This window comes from Lagopus leucura, unplaced genomic scaffold (assembly GCF_019238085.1).
Source record: "Lagopus leucura isolate 7727_CA_CO unplaced genomic scaffold, USGS_WTPT01 Super-Scaffold_774, whole genome shotgun sequence".
In the NCBI taxonomy this organism is placed as follows: Eukaryota; Metazoa; Chordata; class Aves; order Galliformes; family Phasianidae; genus Lagopus; species Lagopus leucura.
The window spans coordinates 303,941-322,804 of record NW_024962258.1 but is presented as its reverse complement, the minus strand read 5'-3'; the positions used below and the strand labels follow the sequence as shown (position 1 = coordinate 322,804).

At 40.4% G+C, this 18,864-nt stretch overlaps 1 protein-coding gene across 1 annotated transcript in view; it reads left to right on the top strand.

Moving 5' to 3' along the window:
- Window positions 1–3,816: 3,816 nt before the first annotated feature.
- WDR36 (WD repeat domain 36) overlaps window positions 3,817–18,864 on the top strand; it is a 29,077-nt gene continuing 14,029 nt past the window's right edge. Inside the window, exons 1-12 of the mRNA XM_042864950.1 lie at window positions 3,817–3,972; window positions 4,771–4,798; window positions 6,872–6,972; window positions 7,439–7,556; window positions 8,375–8,507; window positions 10,117–10,171; window positions 11,008–11,140; window positions 12,548–12,723; window positions 13,286–13,406; window positions 15,358–15,423; window positions 16,345–16,428; window positions 17,849–18,003. Coding sequence (XP_042720884.1) covers window positions 3,826–3,972; window positions 4,771–4,798; window positions 6,872–6,972; window positions 7,439–7,556; window positions 8,375–8,507; window positions 10,117–10,171; window positions 11,008–11,140; window positions 12,548–12,723; window positions 13,286–13,406; window positions 15,358–15,423; window positions 16,345–16,428; window positions 17,849–18,003 — 1,317 coding nt within the window. The 5' untranslated portion in view covers window positions 3,817–3,825. The remainder of the gene's footprint in view (window positions 3,973–4,770; window positions 4,799–6,871; window positions 6,973–7,438; window positions 7,557–8,374; window positions 8,508–10,116; window positions 10,172–11,007; window positions 11,141–12,547; window positions 12,724–13,285; window positions 13,407–15,357; window positions 15,424–16,344; window positions 16,429–17,848; window positions 18,004–18,864) is intronic.

The following is an 18,864-nucleotide window of genomic DNA, read 5'->3' as shown; positions in this document are numbered from 1 at the left end:
TGTTTTAAACATCAAATTGTCTTTTGTAGGCAAATACTTTTCTGGTTCCTCTAAAAAATGCCTTTATCATTTGCTGATCTGATTACGTTTCCAGATTGTGCTGCAACTTTGTTCTGCTGCTAACTGCAGACACACATGGAAGAAATAAAACCATGAGAACATCATAAGTGGTGGAAAAGAATGTCAGCACAATATGGTTTGCATGGGAAGCAAAATAAGTTGTACACTTCAGCTATTGACAGGACTTTCACCTCCCATGAAGTAAGGGTAAACAAACACCTTTATTAACAGGGCCATTGTGTCCTGTTTGGTAAAGATAAATTAAAAATGGGAAGTAACAAATAGTATCTTCCTTGTTCCAAATTTATTTCTTAGATCAGAATTACTCTCACCACATAGCAGGGCAGTGATGCTGCTGATTATCATGAGTATCACAAAATTCACCTAAAGTGAATGCCTTTGTAGTAGGTTGCACCATTGTTTGTACAAGTATAAAAATAAAAATTAAAAAAAAAAAAAAAAAAAAAAAAAAGAAGAAGAAGAAGAAACACAAGTCTATTTGGAAGAACTGTGTTGGTGTTGTTTTTTATCAATTTATTAACTTTTATGAAGCCTATTGATAGCTTTAGGCAGAAAGTCCTAGAGAAAGGTGAAGGCACATGGGCTTGTGATTAGAAAAAGAAAATCCAGCATCTCCCAGAATACGAGAACAAGGCATCCTTTCAGAACATGGAGGTTTGTTGGTTTATTTGGCAACTTTGGGAGAGTGTTGAATGCAGGCATCCCCAGGTGTACACTATGCCATCTGGAAAAAGAAGAAGCACTATTGTTTGCAGGAAATAGCAACACACATGGCACGTATTGACCATTTAAGGGTCTCAGCAGCATGTGTCCAGGTAGGGCTTGCCTCTCTAGATGCTAAGGCCTCCCTGAACACCGCAGGATTTCAGTGCATGGCATTTCACTTAGTGAGACAGATGTCACAACTGCAATCAGAAAGCATCTCTCTTCATTCACACAGCCTGGCATGAGGGATGCCGCACTCCAAACAAGCAGTTCCCAGATCCACACGGCCGAACCCCGGGCAAGAAGGAGGCAGCAGGCAGCTGGAGTGATAGTCCACTGGTGATATAAAAGCAAAAGACGAGATGAGGATACTCAGGCATGTGATATTGCCTCATTGGCTTTCGCCCGCCCCCAGCTCCACAGACCAAAAAAACCCCGTTTCCTCCTAAGGCAACGGCAGTCCTCTTGGGTTTCCTTAATGACACAAGCCAGAGACGCATTCCTCGAAAAAGAACTTTTTTTTTTTTTTTTTTTTTTTCCTGAAACAGAGATACGGTTGCGTCCACAACCGCCACCCCGGCGGGGGTCCCGGGGCTCTTCCCATGAACCGCTTCCGCGGGGCCGGTAGCTTAACTCGGCTGCCCGCCTCACCACCTGGCCCCGTCCCTCTGTCCTCCAGCCGTCAGCATCCGAAGACGATTCAGTGGACGTGCTCTCGGCCCCCTGCACGGCTCTGTGAGCCGCGGGATCGTTCGGCTGTCTGTGCACGAAAGCCCCATACTGCCCCTGCCTGCCGGTAGCCACTTTCCCGTAATCTCCATTATCGGAAGCATGTCGCGTGTTTTCGCTGCAGCCCCTGGGATGAGCCACGCGCTGCTGCCCGAGGGCTGTAACAGCATCAACTGCTGTCACAGTTCCTTGCTTTGGTTTGTTTGGGGCTTGGATGCTGCGGTTGATTACTGTTTATTATCCCGGATTTCTTTTAGAGTCAGTGACACTTCGAGTCTGAATGCTTGTTATTTACAGTTCTGAAGAGAGGCTCATGAGACGTCCAAATAAACCCCGGTTATGGAATTGGAAACCATCATTTCCGTAGGCGTACAGGTACATATATGAAGCCGGCGACGATCCGAAGCCCAGCAGGAGAAACACAACGTGCAAAGGCACCATGGATAACGCAAAGGGTAACCAGCCAGCTCCGCTAGCGCTCATGAGCACCCGCGCCGCTCCCTGCAGACCGCCCTCCGTGCTCCTCGGGTCACGTCGCAGGCGCGAGAATTAACCTCTGGCTTTTTCTTACACAGTCTATTGTGGCTTCATCATCTTTCTTCAGATCGCCGACCTACCGCGGGAGGCCGCCTACAATTTCAGCCTCTGTCACCACGAGGATATACGAGACGATCTCCTAAACGCTTTCGATGAGCGCATGACATTCAACGAGGTTGGTGGTTGCTTTGGTGGCATCGGCGGGAAACTGTCGGCACGGCACTGCCTCCACGATTCTGTCCTTGATGCTGGCAGCTGCTTTCCGAAAACGCTGATTAGCAACCCGGGAGCCAGCTAGTGTAGTAACCCGGAGCACAGGACGGGGAAGTTATCTTCTCCTCTCCTCCTCCGGCGACCCTCCTAAAGCGTGCGCCGAAGCTGGGACCGGCAGGGACGGAGTGCAGGAGCTCTGCTACCAGAGCGCTCCCGATCCCCGGCAGAGCCCTAAGACGACAGCGTAAAACCGCACCGACGCCGAAGACGGTTTCACGGTTGCAAAGGCGATAAGTGGTCCAGAAGCTCCGCGGGTGGTTCGCTTGCACTGACAGCGCCCAGCCCGAGGACAGGAGGCTCCGGGCGTACCGAGCAGCCCGCCGCCGCCTCCCGCCAGGCGGAGTATCGCCCACTGCCCTGGCCGCCCCGCTGGGGCGCGGAGATGACCCCCCCTCCGTCTTGTCTCCCTCCAGGGGCCGTTGCTCGATTTTCACACCTGCGAGGACGCGTCCGCGGGCCCGCAGCTGTCCGAGGTTCGCCCGGGTGAACGCGGTCCCCGACAGCTACTTAGCATCCCCAGTCCGTGCGGAGTCGAAAGATAAAAATCAAGACACAGAGGGGAGGAGGAGACGGAGGGGTGGGAAGAAAGGGCAAGGAAGGGGGCAGAGGGAAAAGGAGGGATAGAAGGGAAGAAGAAAGGAAGAAGAGCGGGGAGGACGGTGGCAGGGGAGGCAGGGAGGGGAGCGGGAGAGAGGAGGGAAGAGGGGACATGAGGAGAAAGAGAGAGAAGGGAGGGGTGAGAGCGGGAGGGGAAGGCAGGGGGAAAGGACACGAAGAGAGGGAGGGGTGGAGAATGGGCAAACGAGGGAAGGGGAGAGAAAACAGAGAAGACAGGGAGGGGAGCGGGGCTTTAGGGGGCCTCGGCAGCGGGAGTGTGCCCGACGCGACCCCGCGGCTGATGGCCGTGCCCCGCAGGACGCCCGTCGGGCGCAGCAGGAGGGCCGCCTGCTGGAGTGCGTGCTGGACGGGGCGCGGGGCTGCGGGGAGCTGTGGTTGCGCACGGTACGCGTGGTGCGCCGGCGCTGCCGCGGCTATCGGCCGCCTCAGGTGGGTGCCGCGGGCGGACAGGGGAGGGGGGCGGGGGGGGGGGGGGGGCGCGGCCGACGGCGGGTGCTGACGGCGTTGTGTGCAGGAGCGGCGGCGGCGTGACGAGGTGCGGTGCGACGAGCGCAAGGTGCAGGAGGTGATGGCCATGTGGAGGAGCTACATGAACTTGGAATAGACGGACAGGCAGATGTGTGATATGTATTTTTCCACCGGACTCATTATTTATTGTCCGCGGGCCGAACGCTCCCGCAAATCGCGTTAACTTATTGAGGAGCGCCGCGGCCGCGCTGTACGGGTGTGCCATTAAAGCATTTCCACCCCGCACCATACCGCGCTGCACGCTGTCCCTGCGCCACCGCCGCCGCGGGGGAGCGCCTTGGACGGCGCACGGCCCCGCCGGAAGTGGATTGCGACTTCCGGGCTGCGCGTGGGCTGGCGGCCGCGTGCAGCAACATGGCGGCGGACCGGGGAGCGTTGTTCGCCGGGTTTCGCGCGCTCGGCCGCTACTCCAGCCACGTCCCGCACGTTCTGCGCTACCACGGCCGACACCGTGAGTTCTACGTGGCCACCGCGGTCGGGCGCAGCGTCCACACCTACAACGTGAGTCGCGCGCGGCCCCCGCGCTGAAGTCGGGGCGGTGGCGGGAGGTGGCAGGCGGTGAGGCCGCGCTCGTGGCGGCCGGGGCCGGGGGTTGCCCCGTGCCGGGACCTTCGCTGCTGGCGGCACGGCGCAGCTCGGCGCGGATGGAGCACCGCGCCTGAGCGCTGGGGCTGCGGCGATCTGAGAGGCGATCCGATAGCGAAAGAAATGAGTGCAGTTCCGTCTTGTAACGTGAAAGCATGTGATGCTTTTTTTTTTTTTTTCCCCCTTACAAATAACATATATAAAAATAATAAGAGAGCTTTATTAAGTTATTGTGTTTTACAGCATAGCACAAGCTGTGCAGTGCAGATTTTCCTGTGCCTCTGTCAGCTTTTTAGTGTTTGCTTTTGTCAGGCGTCTTCACAGAGCTTGAACCATCAGCATCTCTGGGTGCTGATGATACTCACTGAAGCAAATTCCACGTGAACAGAGTTAAGACTGACAAAATATGGAATGAAGTAGAAGCAGAGATAATGTGAAAACAGGTTTGTTCAGATGCTGCAAGATATCCTGTGTGTGCTTAGCACCATGCACTTTAACTTAGAGTTTGCTGAATGGCTGTCTTTCAGCAACTATTGTCCCTTGCCTTTTGAACTGCTGTCTGCAGGTTTTGCCTTAGACACTATTGTAAACTAAGGGAAATCTATCATTCTTTCTTTTGAGGCATGCAAATTCCTAATCTCGGCTAGGCTAGATCCTAGAGTTTTGAATTTCTGTAGCAAATTCATCACTAAAAATGCCTTTTTCTTGTTACAGGTGAAGAAGCTTGGTATTGTTGCAGTGAGTAAGTATGCACAGATTCTTGGTTTTAGGTGTTTTTTTTTTGTTTGTTTGTTTTGTTTGTTTGTTTTTAATGTAATAGCTGTACCAATTCCCATTTTGAAAGGGCAAAATGATTTATGTTTGCTACTATTTTCAGTGAGGAAGTCTCTGAAATACTGAGTGTTAATTTGGAAACAGGATTGCTGTTGCAACTATGATTTAGTTGTCTTAGGCATATGCCTTGGGAACCTCTTCTCTGTTTTTCCAAAACCACCTCTAGGCTTTAAAGGAGCAAGCATCAATTAAAGCTGTTATTTCTACTCTTCATTGTTTTTATGGCTACTTGAAGGAAAATAATTACTGGATCATAACAGATGACACTGAAAGTCATCACAGTGTTAAGAATGGGATGAGCTGCTGGGGACAAATGACATGAAAGCATAGCTTGACGTAGAATTGGCAGTGGGTGACAGAGCATACACTAGGTGTCAACATATTCATTGCCTTCATCAACAACCTCAGCTTCAGTCTGGCGAGGTGTTGCGGAGTGTTGGCACAGGGCACTGCAATACGAGCAGAGAATGCTGCAGCTGGGTTAGAACAACAAGCCAGGAGCTGACTGCCTGCATGGCACCCTGCTGATAAGTTGCTGGGGTTGTGCTGATGCCAGGCTGAGAGTGGGCCAACAATGCCGGAAATCCAAATAAGATAAACACTGTGCTGAGCTATGGTAGGAAGACAACCAGCAGTTTTGCAAAAGCTGTTGTTGCTCTGTACTTTGCGATGGTGAGACCACACATAGACTGTGACAGCCAGTTCAGGAGTAAGGCATAGGAAGATACATTGAAGTAACTGGATCTGCTTGGTTTGGTGAGGAGATGAATCACAAGAAGTGGCCTGTTACTGGAAAGGTACTCACAAAGCTGAACTTGGGTGGGTGGTGGTTGACACTGTAACAAGGGGCAACAGCCACTCTGCAGGTTCAGGCTGGTGATAAGTCAGTATTCCTGACTGAGGGAGAGCTATGATACAACGTAGATAGAGTTTCCCAGAAGTTTTCAAGACTCAGATGGCATAGTTAAAGCTAACTTGATTTAACTGGCGTTGTAATGTGGCTTTGAGAGGAACCGAGTGGGATGGCATCTGAAACACTTGGCCAGCAGTTAGGTGATTCAGGAACATAAATGCTGTCCTGAAAAGTAGTTTTCCATAAAGTTCTTACATGGATCTCATAAAAACCAAATATTTTTCATTAATAGCTGAGCTCATAAATGGGACAGTTAACTGTTACATAGGTGGGACCAGATTATAAATTCAGCAGTGAAGACGTAATGCTAGAAACAAATATACCTTCTGCCTTCAGTGTACAAAATGGTAAAAAATGTTGCACGTTCTCTGAAATCCTTTTTATTAGACTGTACCTTTTAATAGACGATCACACACACTTTCTTGTGAAATGTGATGTTGAAGTACAGAATTGGAGATGTTAAAATATAGAGTAGTGATTGAGAAAATAAATGATCCGTCTCTCTGGTGGGTGGTTGTTGTTCATTGATGTTACGTGGTTGGGGCCCGTTTTCAGGAGCATCTTGGCCTAAGCAGGCTCTACCTTTGCAGGGTACCTCATTTCTGTGACCTGATTGTATCCCTCATCATCATCATCATAAGTAGAATCAGAGCATAGAATCATAGAATAAGTTGGGTTGGAAGGAGTCTTCAAGATGATCTAGTTCCAGCCTCCATGCTATAGGCAGGGACACCTTCGTCTAGTGTTTCCACTGGGCTGTGTGGCTTTAACAGTCTGTAGAAAGCGTTACATTGTTGTTATCTGTAAGCCTTCAGGAAGCTAACATGTGCCTTGAAGTAATAATTCAGTAATTTATGAATGAACCATTGGAGTTGGTCAGTGTGATGTTACTTACCATTTTACTTGATGTGATATTCATAAGAGCTATCTGAAATAAATGTGTTCTTACAGAAATGCCTATAATAAAGCAGTTTTGTTAGCATGTCACCAAACTAAGCAAACACACTGTCAGACTTTGTCTTTGGTTGTGAAGGTGAAACCTGTTGAATTTTTCTGTTTGATTTGCAGGCAATGCTTTGCTACAGGACATTACTTGTTTGGCAGCAGACCGAATGTTGATATTTGCTTCATATGGCAATGTTTTCCATGCTATTGCCAGGAACAAAGAGGTTTTTAAGAGTTTACTTATTCATTGGTGATACAGTTAGTTTTCTGCAAACTTGTATTTCCATAGCTGTTTGTTACCTTTGCTTTTAAGAAACTGTTTTATCACTCCGAATGTAGAAAATTAAATAGCATAAAATGGAAATTTGTAATAACAGATTTCATGATGGCTGACCGATGTTTTATGTATTAATTGCAATAGTTATTTCTTAAAATTCTATTCATAATTACTTAATTTGAATAAATAAATAAACAATTTAAAGATTATTTAAAATACCTTGCAAACAAACAGCTTTTAATATCAAAGAAAATTTTATATGTATATTCTACTTAAAGTTGTGTGGCCTTTCCATCTATTTTGTTTAAGTTTGTACTCATGCTTATGTGTATTAACCATCCTTAAACATTGTGCTAACGTTGTATGCTACCTGAACGTTTTATACTGAAAACCTCCCTGTTAAAAATTTTTAGGTAGTGCATACCTATGAAGGTCACAAGGCAAGAATACACCTTCTGCAGCCTTTTGGTGATCACATTATCTCTGTGGATATTGCTAATGTTCTTATTGTTTGGGATATACAGTCAGAAGGTGAGAGACAATTTTTATTATTGTTACTACGCTACGGTATAACACTGTTAAACTTTCAGTAATTAGAAAAGAGGAACGTGCATGTTAGGAAGTAGATTATTCAAAAAAGAAAAAAATTCTTAAATGATGTCGTAACTAAAAGTAATTTGTAGAGTAATTTTTCATTGCTTGGTTCTGCACCACGTGTAGATTGTCTTTAACATTCCATAGAAGTGAAATGTGCTTTACAGAAATAACACATCAGTGGTACCTTTTTGGTTAAAGACTTTGGGTGCATCTCAGAACCATCTCGGAAATCCTATAATTCCTTGATGTTTATCAGTCTGGATGAGAGTTAATTCTCATAAACAATCTTACAGTTGTGTCAGCATCTTCTCATGCCATTGAATAGTGCCTTGTGGAATCCTGCTTCAGTGGCCTGAAATTTTTATCTTTAGGAAGTATTATCAGAATGGCTGCAAATAGCCTTCAGTGATTTGAAGTTGCTATAACAAATAGAAGGTATGCTAATGAAAAGAGGTGTTTTGCTCAGGCAGGAGCCTGAATCCTTCGGAAAGATATAAATCACTACAGTATTGCCAACCTTGTTGTGCTAGGTAGTCTTATAAGTAAAAAATTTATGTTGAAGCCAGCAGATGCTATGAAGTAAACAAGCCTAGCGTGTCCTGTTATGCATTAGCTAATCCTTTAATGCAAGAAACACCAGTTATGTGGCTTATGTAAACTTTCTTCTGCTTTTTACATTTGCCGGGGGATACCAAGCTACAGGTTTGTGGGGTTAGCCACAATACCATTGTTTCTTTTTTTTTTCTTTGCAGAGGAATATCTTCAAGTGGTTTTTGATAAGGCCACTTTTGCAGTTTCTACAATTCTGCATCCAAGTACCTATTTGAATAAAATTCTCCTTGGGAGTGAACAAGGTGGCTTGCAGCTGTGGAATATAAGATCCAAGTAAGATTCTTAGTATCTTAGTTATACTTCATGCTCCAAGCAGTTTTGGATACAGCAAATATTTTTAAGTGTGGTAGCTTTTGAGGAGAGAATATTTTACTGAATTCTTTGGCGTCAGTTTTCACTTGGTCTGTCTCCAGGAACAGAGAATGTTGCTTCTCCCTGCATGCTGGTATCTTTCAGACTACGTGTTATTTACTGTCTCTGCAGAATGTCAGGGGTTGTTCAGGAATCTTTTTTATTAACTTTTTTTTTTTAAATTTCTTGGAATCACATACCTTTCCCATGAAAATAGTTGAAAGAATAGTAAATGCATGCCCAGGCTTCCTGCCTCCATTTGGTTGGTGCTGCTCCAAGGAGCTGCTGGCATGTAGTGTGGAGGCGATTAGCATTTGATCAGTAGACTTAAGAAAGAGATGTGTAGACATGTAGTTGTCTCTGAACATGTCCCAGTTGAACACTGTCCAGATGACAGTATATCATGTTTACTATGATCAACTGCTTTCTCACTCATGGAGCTTAACTTTTGCTGTATATTAATATATGTACTGCAAATAGGTGTTTATTCAGATTGCATGGTTGAATTTTTTATTTCTGTACCTGCTGTGTACTTTCTGTGAAAGTTTTTTTTTTTTTTTTCCCTCTCATTCTGATGTTTCAGAAGCGTGTGCTGTGAAAATTGGGAAGTAGAAATAATCTAGAGAGTATAGAGAAGTAAATGTTTCTACTCGTGTTACTTTTGTGTCTCTTTAATGCAAGTCACAGCCTGTAGGGTGCAATATATCGCAGATGTTAAAAAACCTTGATTAAATGTCTTGGTTTCTTGCTTTGCTATTTAAGAATTTACATAACCCTTACTGTCCTTTTGGCAACTTTGCTGTATTAAGCAATTTCTATTTTCCATTGTTTGTTCCCTCCAGAGATTATTTTGTGGATACATATTGGCACAATTAGATAAAGGCTAAACTTGTAGAACTGAGAGGAAGCTTTGGTAGTCTCCAGCAAGGAAGAAAAGAAAGAGAAGGATAGATACCTGCTAGCAGTCTTTTAAGAATGACTAACTTGGTGGTAGAGGAATAATTTTTCGCTTGTGTCTGTTCTGAAATATTGCCTTGATTAATTCACATTAAGTGCTGTATGACTACCTTGGTTGTCTTTTCTCTCAATAATATAAATAGTAACACAGCAACAATGTTGGTATACCTTTACTATAAATACGAGTTACTTTGCGGAGGTGTTACTCTGCAAGTAAATTATTTATTTTTTATTTAGAAGCTGACTTTGCTTTGTGTGTTGATAGGAGTTTTGAAGATGTGTGTTTAAAGCAGAATAGTGAGGGAAACAATTAACAACAAATGAGTCTTCCTCTTTATTCTTGTTACCTAATTATGTAATCTTTGAAATATTAATGCAGTTTTTTTTTCAAATTGAAATTACTTGAGGTTTTATTCTGAAACATAATTATTACTATTTTTTTCTTCTAAGAGGCATTTAAGAGCAAAAAAACTTACATACTTGTTTGTGTAAATGCACGAAAAACATTCATCTTAATGTGAAAAATCCTGAAAAGTTAGTTGATTGATTATTTTTGGTTTTGTTTGTTTTCCAGCAAACTCTTGTACTCGTTTCCAGGATGGGGCTTGGGGATCACAGCTCTCGCACAAGTTAGTATTTTTTTCATCTTACTTTCTTATGTAACTGTTCAAGAATAGGAAGCAAAATGCTGTAGTTCAAAATGGAAATAATATCTGTTCTTTTCAAGACATGCTAGTAACACCCTACAGCATATCAGGCAATACGAGGCAAGATACTGTAGTTTAAAATGGCATCAATGAAAATAATTTTCAAGACGTACAAATAACCCTCTATTAGATACTGAAGAGAGGTAGATTTGAAGGCTAGTCCTAGCTCTGTCGTGTTCAGCATCTTGCATGTTTTTGGCTCATTGCTTTTGTAGACTTTATTCACTGAATTACATAATGAGTTCTCAAACAAAAAGACAAACAAGGTGTTCACAAGGCACCAGTGCATTGTGTTATTTCCATGACACTGGTAGTTTCTTGCTACTTAAATATTTTCACATCACAAATAGTAGTAAGTTGTAGATTTTGTTGATTCAGGCAAAGATTTTCTAATTGCTTTATTTTTCCAGATATAAAAATGAATTTGAAATTACTAGTAGTATTTAAAGCTTTGCTAACACCTCTGAAAATGATCTGTGTTGGTCTTTTGTGAAACTTCTGAATGTAAATCTGCGACTATATGTACATACCGATCTTCCAAAATTATTGGAAACTTGAAATATTTTTCTAAGGAATCAAAACTTCTGAAAATGTAACTGTTCTATTCAGTGAAGAGCAGATGTGAAATCCTCCATCTCTCTTCGTATTAAATGCTTAATAGGGTTTCTCCTGCAGAAGATGCCTTTACTGTTTGTTCTGGTACTGATACTTACAGGGTGCTTGCAAGCTTTTTCAGTTTGCTTTCAATGTTTCCACAGGCCCCAGCAGTAGATATTATTGCAGTCGGTCTTGTATCTGGTCATATCATTATACACAATATTAAGTTTGATGAAACTCTTATGAAATTCCAACAAGACTGGGGCCCCATCACAGCAATATCTTTTCGTACAGGTAGGTCTTTTTAAAGTGCGTGAAACGGCACTAAAACTAAATGGAATTTGGGAAAATGTTTTGAACAAGCATTTCAGAAACAAAGTTTGGAATGAGAGTGTTCGTTTCAAAGGCTGAAGATAAGTACACACTTTCTTATGTACTGCACTGGAGGCATGACAGGTGGTACTCTTTTTTCAGTAAAAAGTAAACTGTTTTTTAATGTTCCAAGAGCTATCGTAGTACACAGCTGTTGGAGTTACTGCAGAATGATCAGTATGCTGTGAGTGTATAAACTTAATTCTCAGAAGCATCTTCTCTGTGAATGTGCATTAAAATGTTAGTACTTGAATGACTAATGAATGGATGTTTCTGCTGAATATATTTGCAGCTTTTTTTTTGTCTTGTAAATACCCAAGCCAGTTACAGTAGTGTCGTTTACTGCCTACAGAACCTATGATACTGAGTCTAGTCTCTCATTTGAACAGAGAAATATGTAAATCTTAACAATGTGAGCTTTGATACAGAGCCTATATTTGTGTATAAATATAACCTGGTTCTTTTGAATTCACGTGACGTTTCAGTCTTTGAGTAAAGTACTCTTCATTTAAATCAAAATGAACTTGCAAAATTTCCATTTTGGAGAATGAAGCACAACCACAAAAAGAAAACTCTAGGCCTGTTTTAGCTGTCCATAGATGTGACTATGGATTAGAAACTGTCTTTTGTTGAAGATGAAAGTTTGATTACTAACTATGCAGGATATAGAGGGTTTTTTTTTTCTTTTTTTTTTTTTTTTTTTTTTTTTTTTTTTTTTTTTTTTTTGCATTGACATGAACTACTTGAATATTTGTGGAACTTAGTGTTATGAGTTAGTTTACTTGGTATTAGGCAGGAAGAAGAAGTATAACAAGAATTAGAAATATTGTGAAATCATAATTTTACTTAGAATGCTTGAATAAAGTTGTTATCAACTTCGGGAATTCATTTTTGAAGCTGTTGAGCAAACAAACTTAATAGGTTCTTTTTTTTTAAAAGGCTGTCAACTTAAGGTAATAGAGTGGCTATCAGATTCTGAAGCGTGAAGGTTTGAAGAAGAAACTGGGGTATAGAATGACTTAAGTGAATTTAAGACCTTTCGTGCTTTCAAAGAAAACTACTAGCCTTGCCTACTGAACTTGAATATGTTTGGTTCTATCTGATATGAAAAAATCCTGCTTCTATTACAAGTGACCTTCATTTATTTTCTGTTTGAAATATTACAAATACTTCAGTTAAAACACCTTTTTAGGCTAGCGTGAGAATTACTGGTTTCTTGTGATTGTAGCCTTTTTCTGCATCAGTTTGAATATGTGAGAAGTAAGTAGGGACCTGATGACCTGAAAGTCAAAAAACAAACAAAAAAAATTTGATTTTTTTTCTGAGCAGATGGACACCCAGTAATGGCAGCTGGTAGCCCAGTTGGTCACATAGCTTTGTGGGATCTAGAAGAGAAGAAACTGATGAGTCAAATGCGAAATGCACATTCCACAGCAGTAGCTGGTATGTCATTTGTCCCTGGAGAACCACTTCTTATTACTAATGGCGCTGATAATGCTATAAGGGTAAGTGGTGGTAATGGCTGCTGTCTGATGATGTCTTTGGTTTTCTTTTGATCCTGCAGTCCTCTAAAGTGTTGATATGTACCCTAGATTGAAGTAGTAACTTTCAAGAGATACAAATACAGCAAAACTCAAATGACTGAAGTTGCTGGCTCTCAGCTGATTTGTTAGTTTAAGGTTTTGTTGCTTTATCATTTGTCATTTATTGCTTTATGGTAATCTTGAAGAATAAGACTTTGTATCCATGCTTCCTAAAGCACAATTTATATCCTGAAATACTAACTTAAATCTTAATCTGTTCTAGTTTTTATTAGCATTCTGGCTCATTAGCTGTTGCAGTTGCTAGACGTCATTTTTTTCCTTGCTTTCTTTGATCTGGTAGATTGTCATATGACCAGTGGGCAGCAATCAGCTGCTGCATTGCAGTCCCCCGGAGTTTCGGTGTCGGACGTGAATGCCAGTATGTGGAGTTTGCTCAGCTTCCCCTCTCTCACTTCCAGGGAGCGTAGTTGTTGGCACTGCAGTATTTATCATCTTAATTTTTCTGCTTTCTGTGGGGAGGCAGGTGTGGATTTTTGATGGACCCGGTGGTACTGGACGTGTATTGAGAAGCCGAATGGGACATAGTGCACCACCAACAAAAATCAGATACCACGGGCAAAATGGAGAGCAAATCCTTAGTGCAGGTATGAATTCTAATTCTTATTCAGTCTGATTTCCTGTTGTGATGAAGGCACACAGCCTACCAAGGTTTGTTTTATTAATGTAAAAGAGCTGTGTGTTACCCATGAGATAAGTTATGAAATATAGAAAGTGATTAGTGAGTGGAGATAGTGTTGTTACTGCATTAGACTATTTCACTGTTTCCCTTAAGGAGCATGCAGTGGTGTTTGGGCTGAAAAGTAGTTATAAGCAGGCAAGCTTTGAGGCTGTTTTTATTGTCTGCGTTTATGTGTTTAACAAATAAAACCTTCATTTTTGTCTTAGAATCTATCAGCTAGTCAAAGTGAAAACCACTTAACAACTTTGTCAATTCTGTTGACAGAAAAAAGTGGACAACATCATTTATTTAGTAATTCGCAGGAGCCAGTCTACTTTTCCCACTAGCTTAGCAGAATTTATGGATTATGATTTCTTAGTAATTTGTTGCAGCTTAGTTTTATGTGTGGTATGTCTCCCCAAGTTTTATGTGTAATATGTCTTCCCAAGATCACTTGATACCAATATTTTGATCTGTGAGTGTGTAAGAGACTACCCTTCCTTAGAAACCAGTATATTTAAAAATAAGTTAATAGACTGCTACAGAAATTAAGTACTTGCTCAGAGTGCTTGGTGGCCAAGAACACTACCACAATGGCATAACAGAAACTTAATGTAATCTTTAATTATGCTGATGTAATTAGATTGCCTACATGAGCAACATTTGAAAACATGACATTTTTATTTTAATATGGCTCAGCAGTACATTGATTATACCACTTTTGGCCCTACCATGTAAGGGAGGCATGAACATATTTGGAAAAACTCCAGCATACGGTCATGAAGGTGCTCGGTGGAAAACTCCTCTGAGCAGAGTGTGAATGAGCAGGGATTGTTTGTTTTAAATCTTTTCTCTAGAATGGGCTTCCCTCTGAGTAAACTTCATAAAATTTCACTGCTGTCTGTGCCTTCATCCTGCTTGATGTGGCTCTGAGTTCCTGCTATGTCTGTCCTGCTTCCCAGTCTGAAAAATCTTGTTTCTTTGCACTGTCCTGTCTCTGAATGTGGATTTCTCTGCCTTATGGAGGCTTTTTATTACACCATTTATGATTCACAAGCAAAGGTGTTTGAGTTCTAATAGTTACTCCATTGTCTTTCAGATTCCTTAAGTATAAATTACTGTGAATAATTTTCTTTCCTAGTAACAGTGTTTGCTGATTATTCTGACCTTCAAATAAAGTGCAGTTTATTTTACATGTTGTACAATTACATTTTCTGTTAGTTTCTGATTCTGTCTTGTCCATATCTGCCTCATATAGCGTTTTGTTCTATTTGCCAGATCCATATTTGTCCTCCGTACCTTTATTAAATTGAATTACTCAAAGTTCTGTGAATACTGATGACTGCCTAGAGGCATTATTGTGCTTGTTTGCTGGGAGATGGAGAGCTGCGCCTTTACCATTTTTTATTTTGATTAATTTACTGAGTCGCTTAGGTGTAGTTCTTAACCAAATGCGGAATGTCTTGGGTAGGGAAAGAAGGGGTAAAGAAAGGAATATTGGTGGTGGTGGGAGTAGCATAAGGTTATGGGAGAGTTTGGAAGTATTTGAAGAACAGAACAGTATTTATATGGTAGTAATGATAGAAAATACGCAACATTTTGATTTTGTGAGGGACAAAGTGGGGATATTGTAGGAGTTGAACACAGAGAAGATTTTTTAAAAAAATTCTGCCTATGATACAAAGTATTAGGATATAGACCATAGAAAACTGTGTTTAATTTGTTACAGTACTTATATTTTTTTCTCAGATAAGAATGTTTGTTAAATTACTTCGGGTTTCTGAGAATTTGTCTTCTGCTTTTCTCATTCATCTGGCTTATGAGTGAATAGAAGGTTGAGTTTTGCACTTCAGTGTTTTCTGTTAATATTTTGTCAGGTCAAGATGGAACATTGCAGTCTTTTTCAACAGTGCATGAAAGATTCAATAAAAGTTTAGGACGTGGTAAGTGTTTCAATCAAAATACAAATAGTGTTGAAAAAACCTGAAAAGTATTTATGTAAACAGATGCGTTTTCACTTTAACAATTGCATGAAAACCATTTATTTAACCTCTCTGCAAACTCAGTCCTTCCTGATAAAGTATGTTGTCAGAAGTGTTTGGCTGATGAAAAGTAATTTATGTAACCTTGAAGTGCAAATTATATCACTGTGGGAAATGTTGGTATGATTTTTGTATTAAAAATAAATAAATCATCCAGATGCAGATATTCATCATGCATAATTTTAACTTCTTTTCTCTTATTTGATTTTTGTTTGGTAGGCTAAATTAATGCAGTTAGTTTGGATTTATTGTCTTCATTTTCTTTGATTCAGTGGAGAGTTTTGTTTAAAAAAAAAAAAAAAAAAACGCATCTTTGTATGCTGTGTTGCTTAAGGGCCACATTTTCATTTTTCTCATGGAGTGAGACTAAGATAATTCTTTTAAACATCTGTATATGGAATTGTGTGTATCTAAATAGGCATGATTAATTGTTATTTATATCTTCTGGGGATGAATTTGGAATTTTTGAGTGTGGCTGTTCAAATAGGTGAATGTTTGCATTGCTTGATGTAGTCTAGTCCTGTTAACATCACACATTTAGTTGTGATGGTGGATCTCTGCCTTGGGATGTCAGTACAAGATCCTGGAACAAATTATTTGAGTACTGCATCTGTGAATATATTAATGGAGTGATTAGCTCAGTATTTTATGAAATTTGACAGACGCTCTGTTAGAATCTTCAGACCCTACTGAACACCAGTGCTTGTTGAAAGCCAAATTTTTCAAAGTTTAATAGGAACTTTACATGTAGTAAATAAACTACTTTTAATCTCTATTCTAAGACCTAGCCATGAAACTGAGACACTCACTTACTTTTTTAAGGTTCAATTAACAAAAAGAAATCAAAAAAGAAGGGTCTTCAGCATGATACAATGGCACTTCCACCAATTACAGCCTTTGCTTCAGGTAAGTAGTCTGAGATATGTGTCAGCTCATCACATCTTTAATCTTTTAACCCTCAAGCCACAAAATGTATTGAAAGCTTGTGCTGCATCAAGATGAAATCATTGAGACCACGGCTCTTCTTGAGCTATGGAATACAATTCAGAATTGTATGTTATCTCGTAAACTCTTCTTACATTTTGAAACAGCAGTATATTTTAAATGTCTCCAATTTAACCAGCTATTGTCTTGAAAATTTCCAACATGAGAGCCAAAATCTTATGGCACCCATGTTACTCTTGGCTGGTGAACAAGCACTTAGGGAAGTGAAGATCTTTGTCAGATAAGGAAACCCTGGTTGCAACAGTTGATTTATGATCTCCTAGTTTGTGTATTTGAGTCACTGTTCAAAGGCAAATTTCAGTTACTCAGTTTATTTGAACTTGAGCAAGTCTATCATTTAGAAGCGAAATCATGGTTATCTGTGCCTTATCAAAGAGGTTTTTCTTTAAATGAAAATTGTCCTCTTTGTATTTCTGTCTTAAAGACAGCCGTTCCGTCTTCCAACTATGGTTCAGTGTTTCCTATGCTGAAAGATTTGGACTTATTATATCACGTAGCCCTTCTGTCAATATAGTATTTATATTTGGTAGAATTCAGTGATACTTGTAGAGTTACATATATAAAATGCTTGCTTTTTTTTTTTTAAATGAATATTAAGTCTTCTGCTTGATTAATTTAAAGAAAAACTGCCCTAGTTATGTCTGCAGACATCAAACATTGATATAAGTACATTCTAGATAGAGTTGCTCCTTTTTTGTTACATTGGCTGAGCTGGTGTATATCAGTTTGTTTCTGGTTGCTTTACTTTTTAAAGGTGTAGAATTACCAGTTTCAAGATCTGAACATTTTTCATGTTTTCATTTATTAATTACAGAAGAAGGTGCAAAGTTGCTCATTAATTAGAACCCTGCATGACTGATCATATTTAGATTTAAAGTTTTATTACTAAGCTTTAGAGGAAAGGTTTTCCTGCAAATGCAGAAAAAGCTGCTATGTAGCACAGGTGTAGTTCTTAAAAACTGCTCTAGGTGGTTAAACTAGTGGCTATGGAAATGTGTACAGCTTGAACAGCTGAATTAAACTATTTAAGCTTAAATATGCTTTTCAAACCACAGAGACTCAAATACACAAAGACTTGAACTGTAGCACATGAAAAAAATGTTTGTGGTTTTGTTAGCCTTTCAGTTACAATGGTAAGTGAACAACTTTGCTTTGGTGGTTTTTTGTTTTTGCTTTTTTTCCTGAATAACCCCTTGGTCAAGAAAACTGAAGTTTATACTGCTTTGTGTAAGGGTATTTCAAAATACTGTGTCTTATATCAGAAAAAGGTTATTTGACTTCGGAGTGGTTGTTTCTAAAATGAATGTGTATTGTGTTGCAGAGGTGGCTCATCAGAATGACTGGGATGGTATTGTTGCTTGTCATCAAGGGTATATAACCTGTACAACCTGGAACTATCAGAAAACTTCTATGGGAACTCATAAACTGAGGCCAGAAGAATTTAGCAAAAACAAGCCTATTGATATATATGCAACAGTAAGTTTATTAGTTAATTTAGGATACTGTCAGCATTACAGTGCTATTTTGAATTGTTTGTAGAGAAGCAGTATTTATAATGAAAAGGCACTTATCTGGAGTGTTTTAGTTACTTTTCAGAGTTGTTTATGATGGCTGCCTTAGGGTGTCTTACTGTTTTGTAACGTTAAGAGAAATATGCATCTTTTTTTCCTTACACATACAGGTTAATTGCACATTTTATCTTTGAATTCAGGCGGATTGGTGATTGATGTTTACCTTTAATTTCTCAAACTGACTTAGATTCAACTATACATCAATAATTATATGCTTGTGCTGTATATTATTAAACTGAAGGGAAATTGCTGAAAATGTGGTGTGTTTTCCTGACAATATGGAAAAATTTATTTTCAAGTTGCAAACAGGTTATTTTCTTTAAAATGCTTATTAATTTAAAATGCTTGAGCCTGACCACAATGAAAGTCAAGCAGTCAATAAAATGCACTCAAATGTTTGCTAAGGATTTATGAGTTTGCAATGCAAGTAGTTACTGTAGCACATATAACTCATTTGCTTTGCACCCAGACTACTTGTTTATCTTGTTTTCTTTTTGTGACCTTACACTTAGGAGTTAAGTGGTGGAGGAGTTCAGCTGTAAATACCTACTTTCTCTCAATCAGATCTCTTTTAATAGAGATTAGACCTTATTGTTTGTCTGTTTCTTACAACTTAAACTCTATGAATTTATGCTCTTTCGGGCTACCATTGTCAAGGCTGATGTTGAAGTAGTGGCAGCAGGTGTGCTTTATGGTAGTTACTGAGCTGCACGCAGTTGCTCATTTAGGCTGCAGCTTGGGTGTTATTACATATGACTTCTGCAAA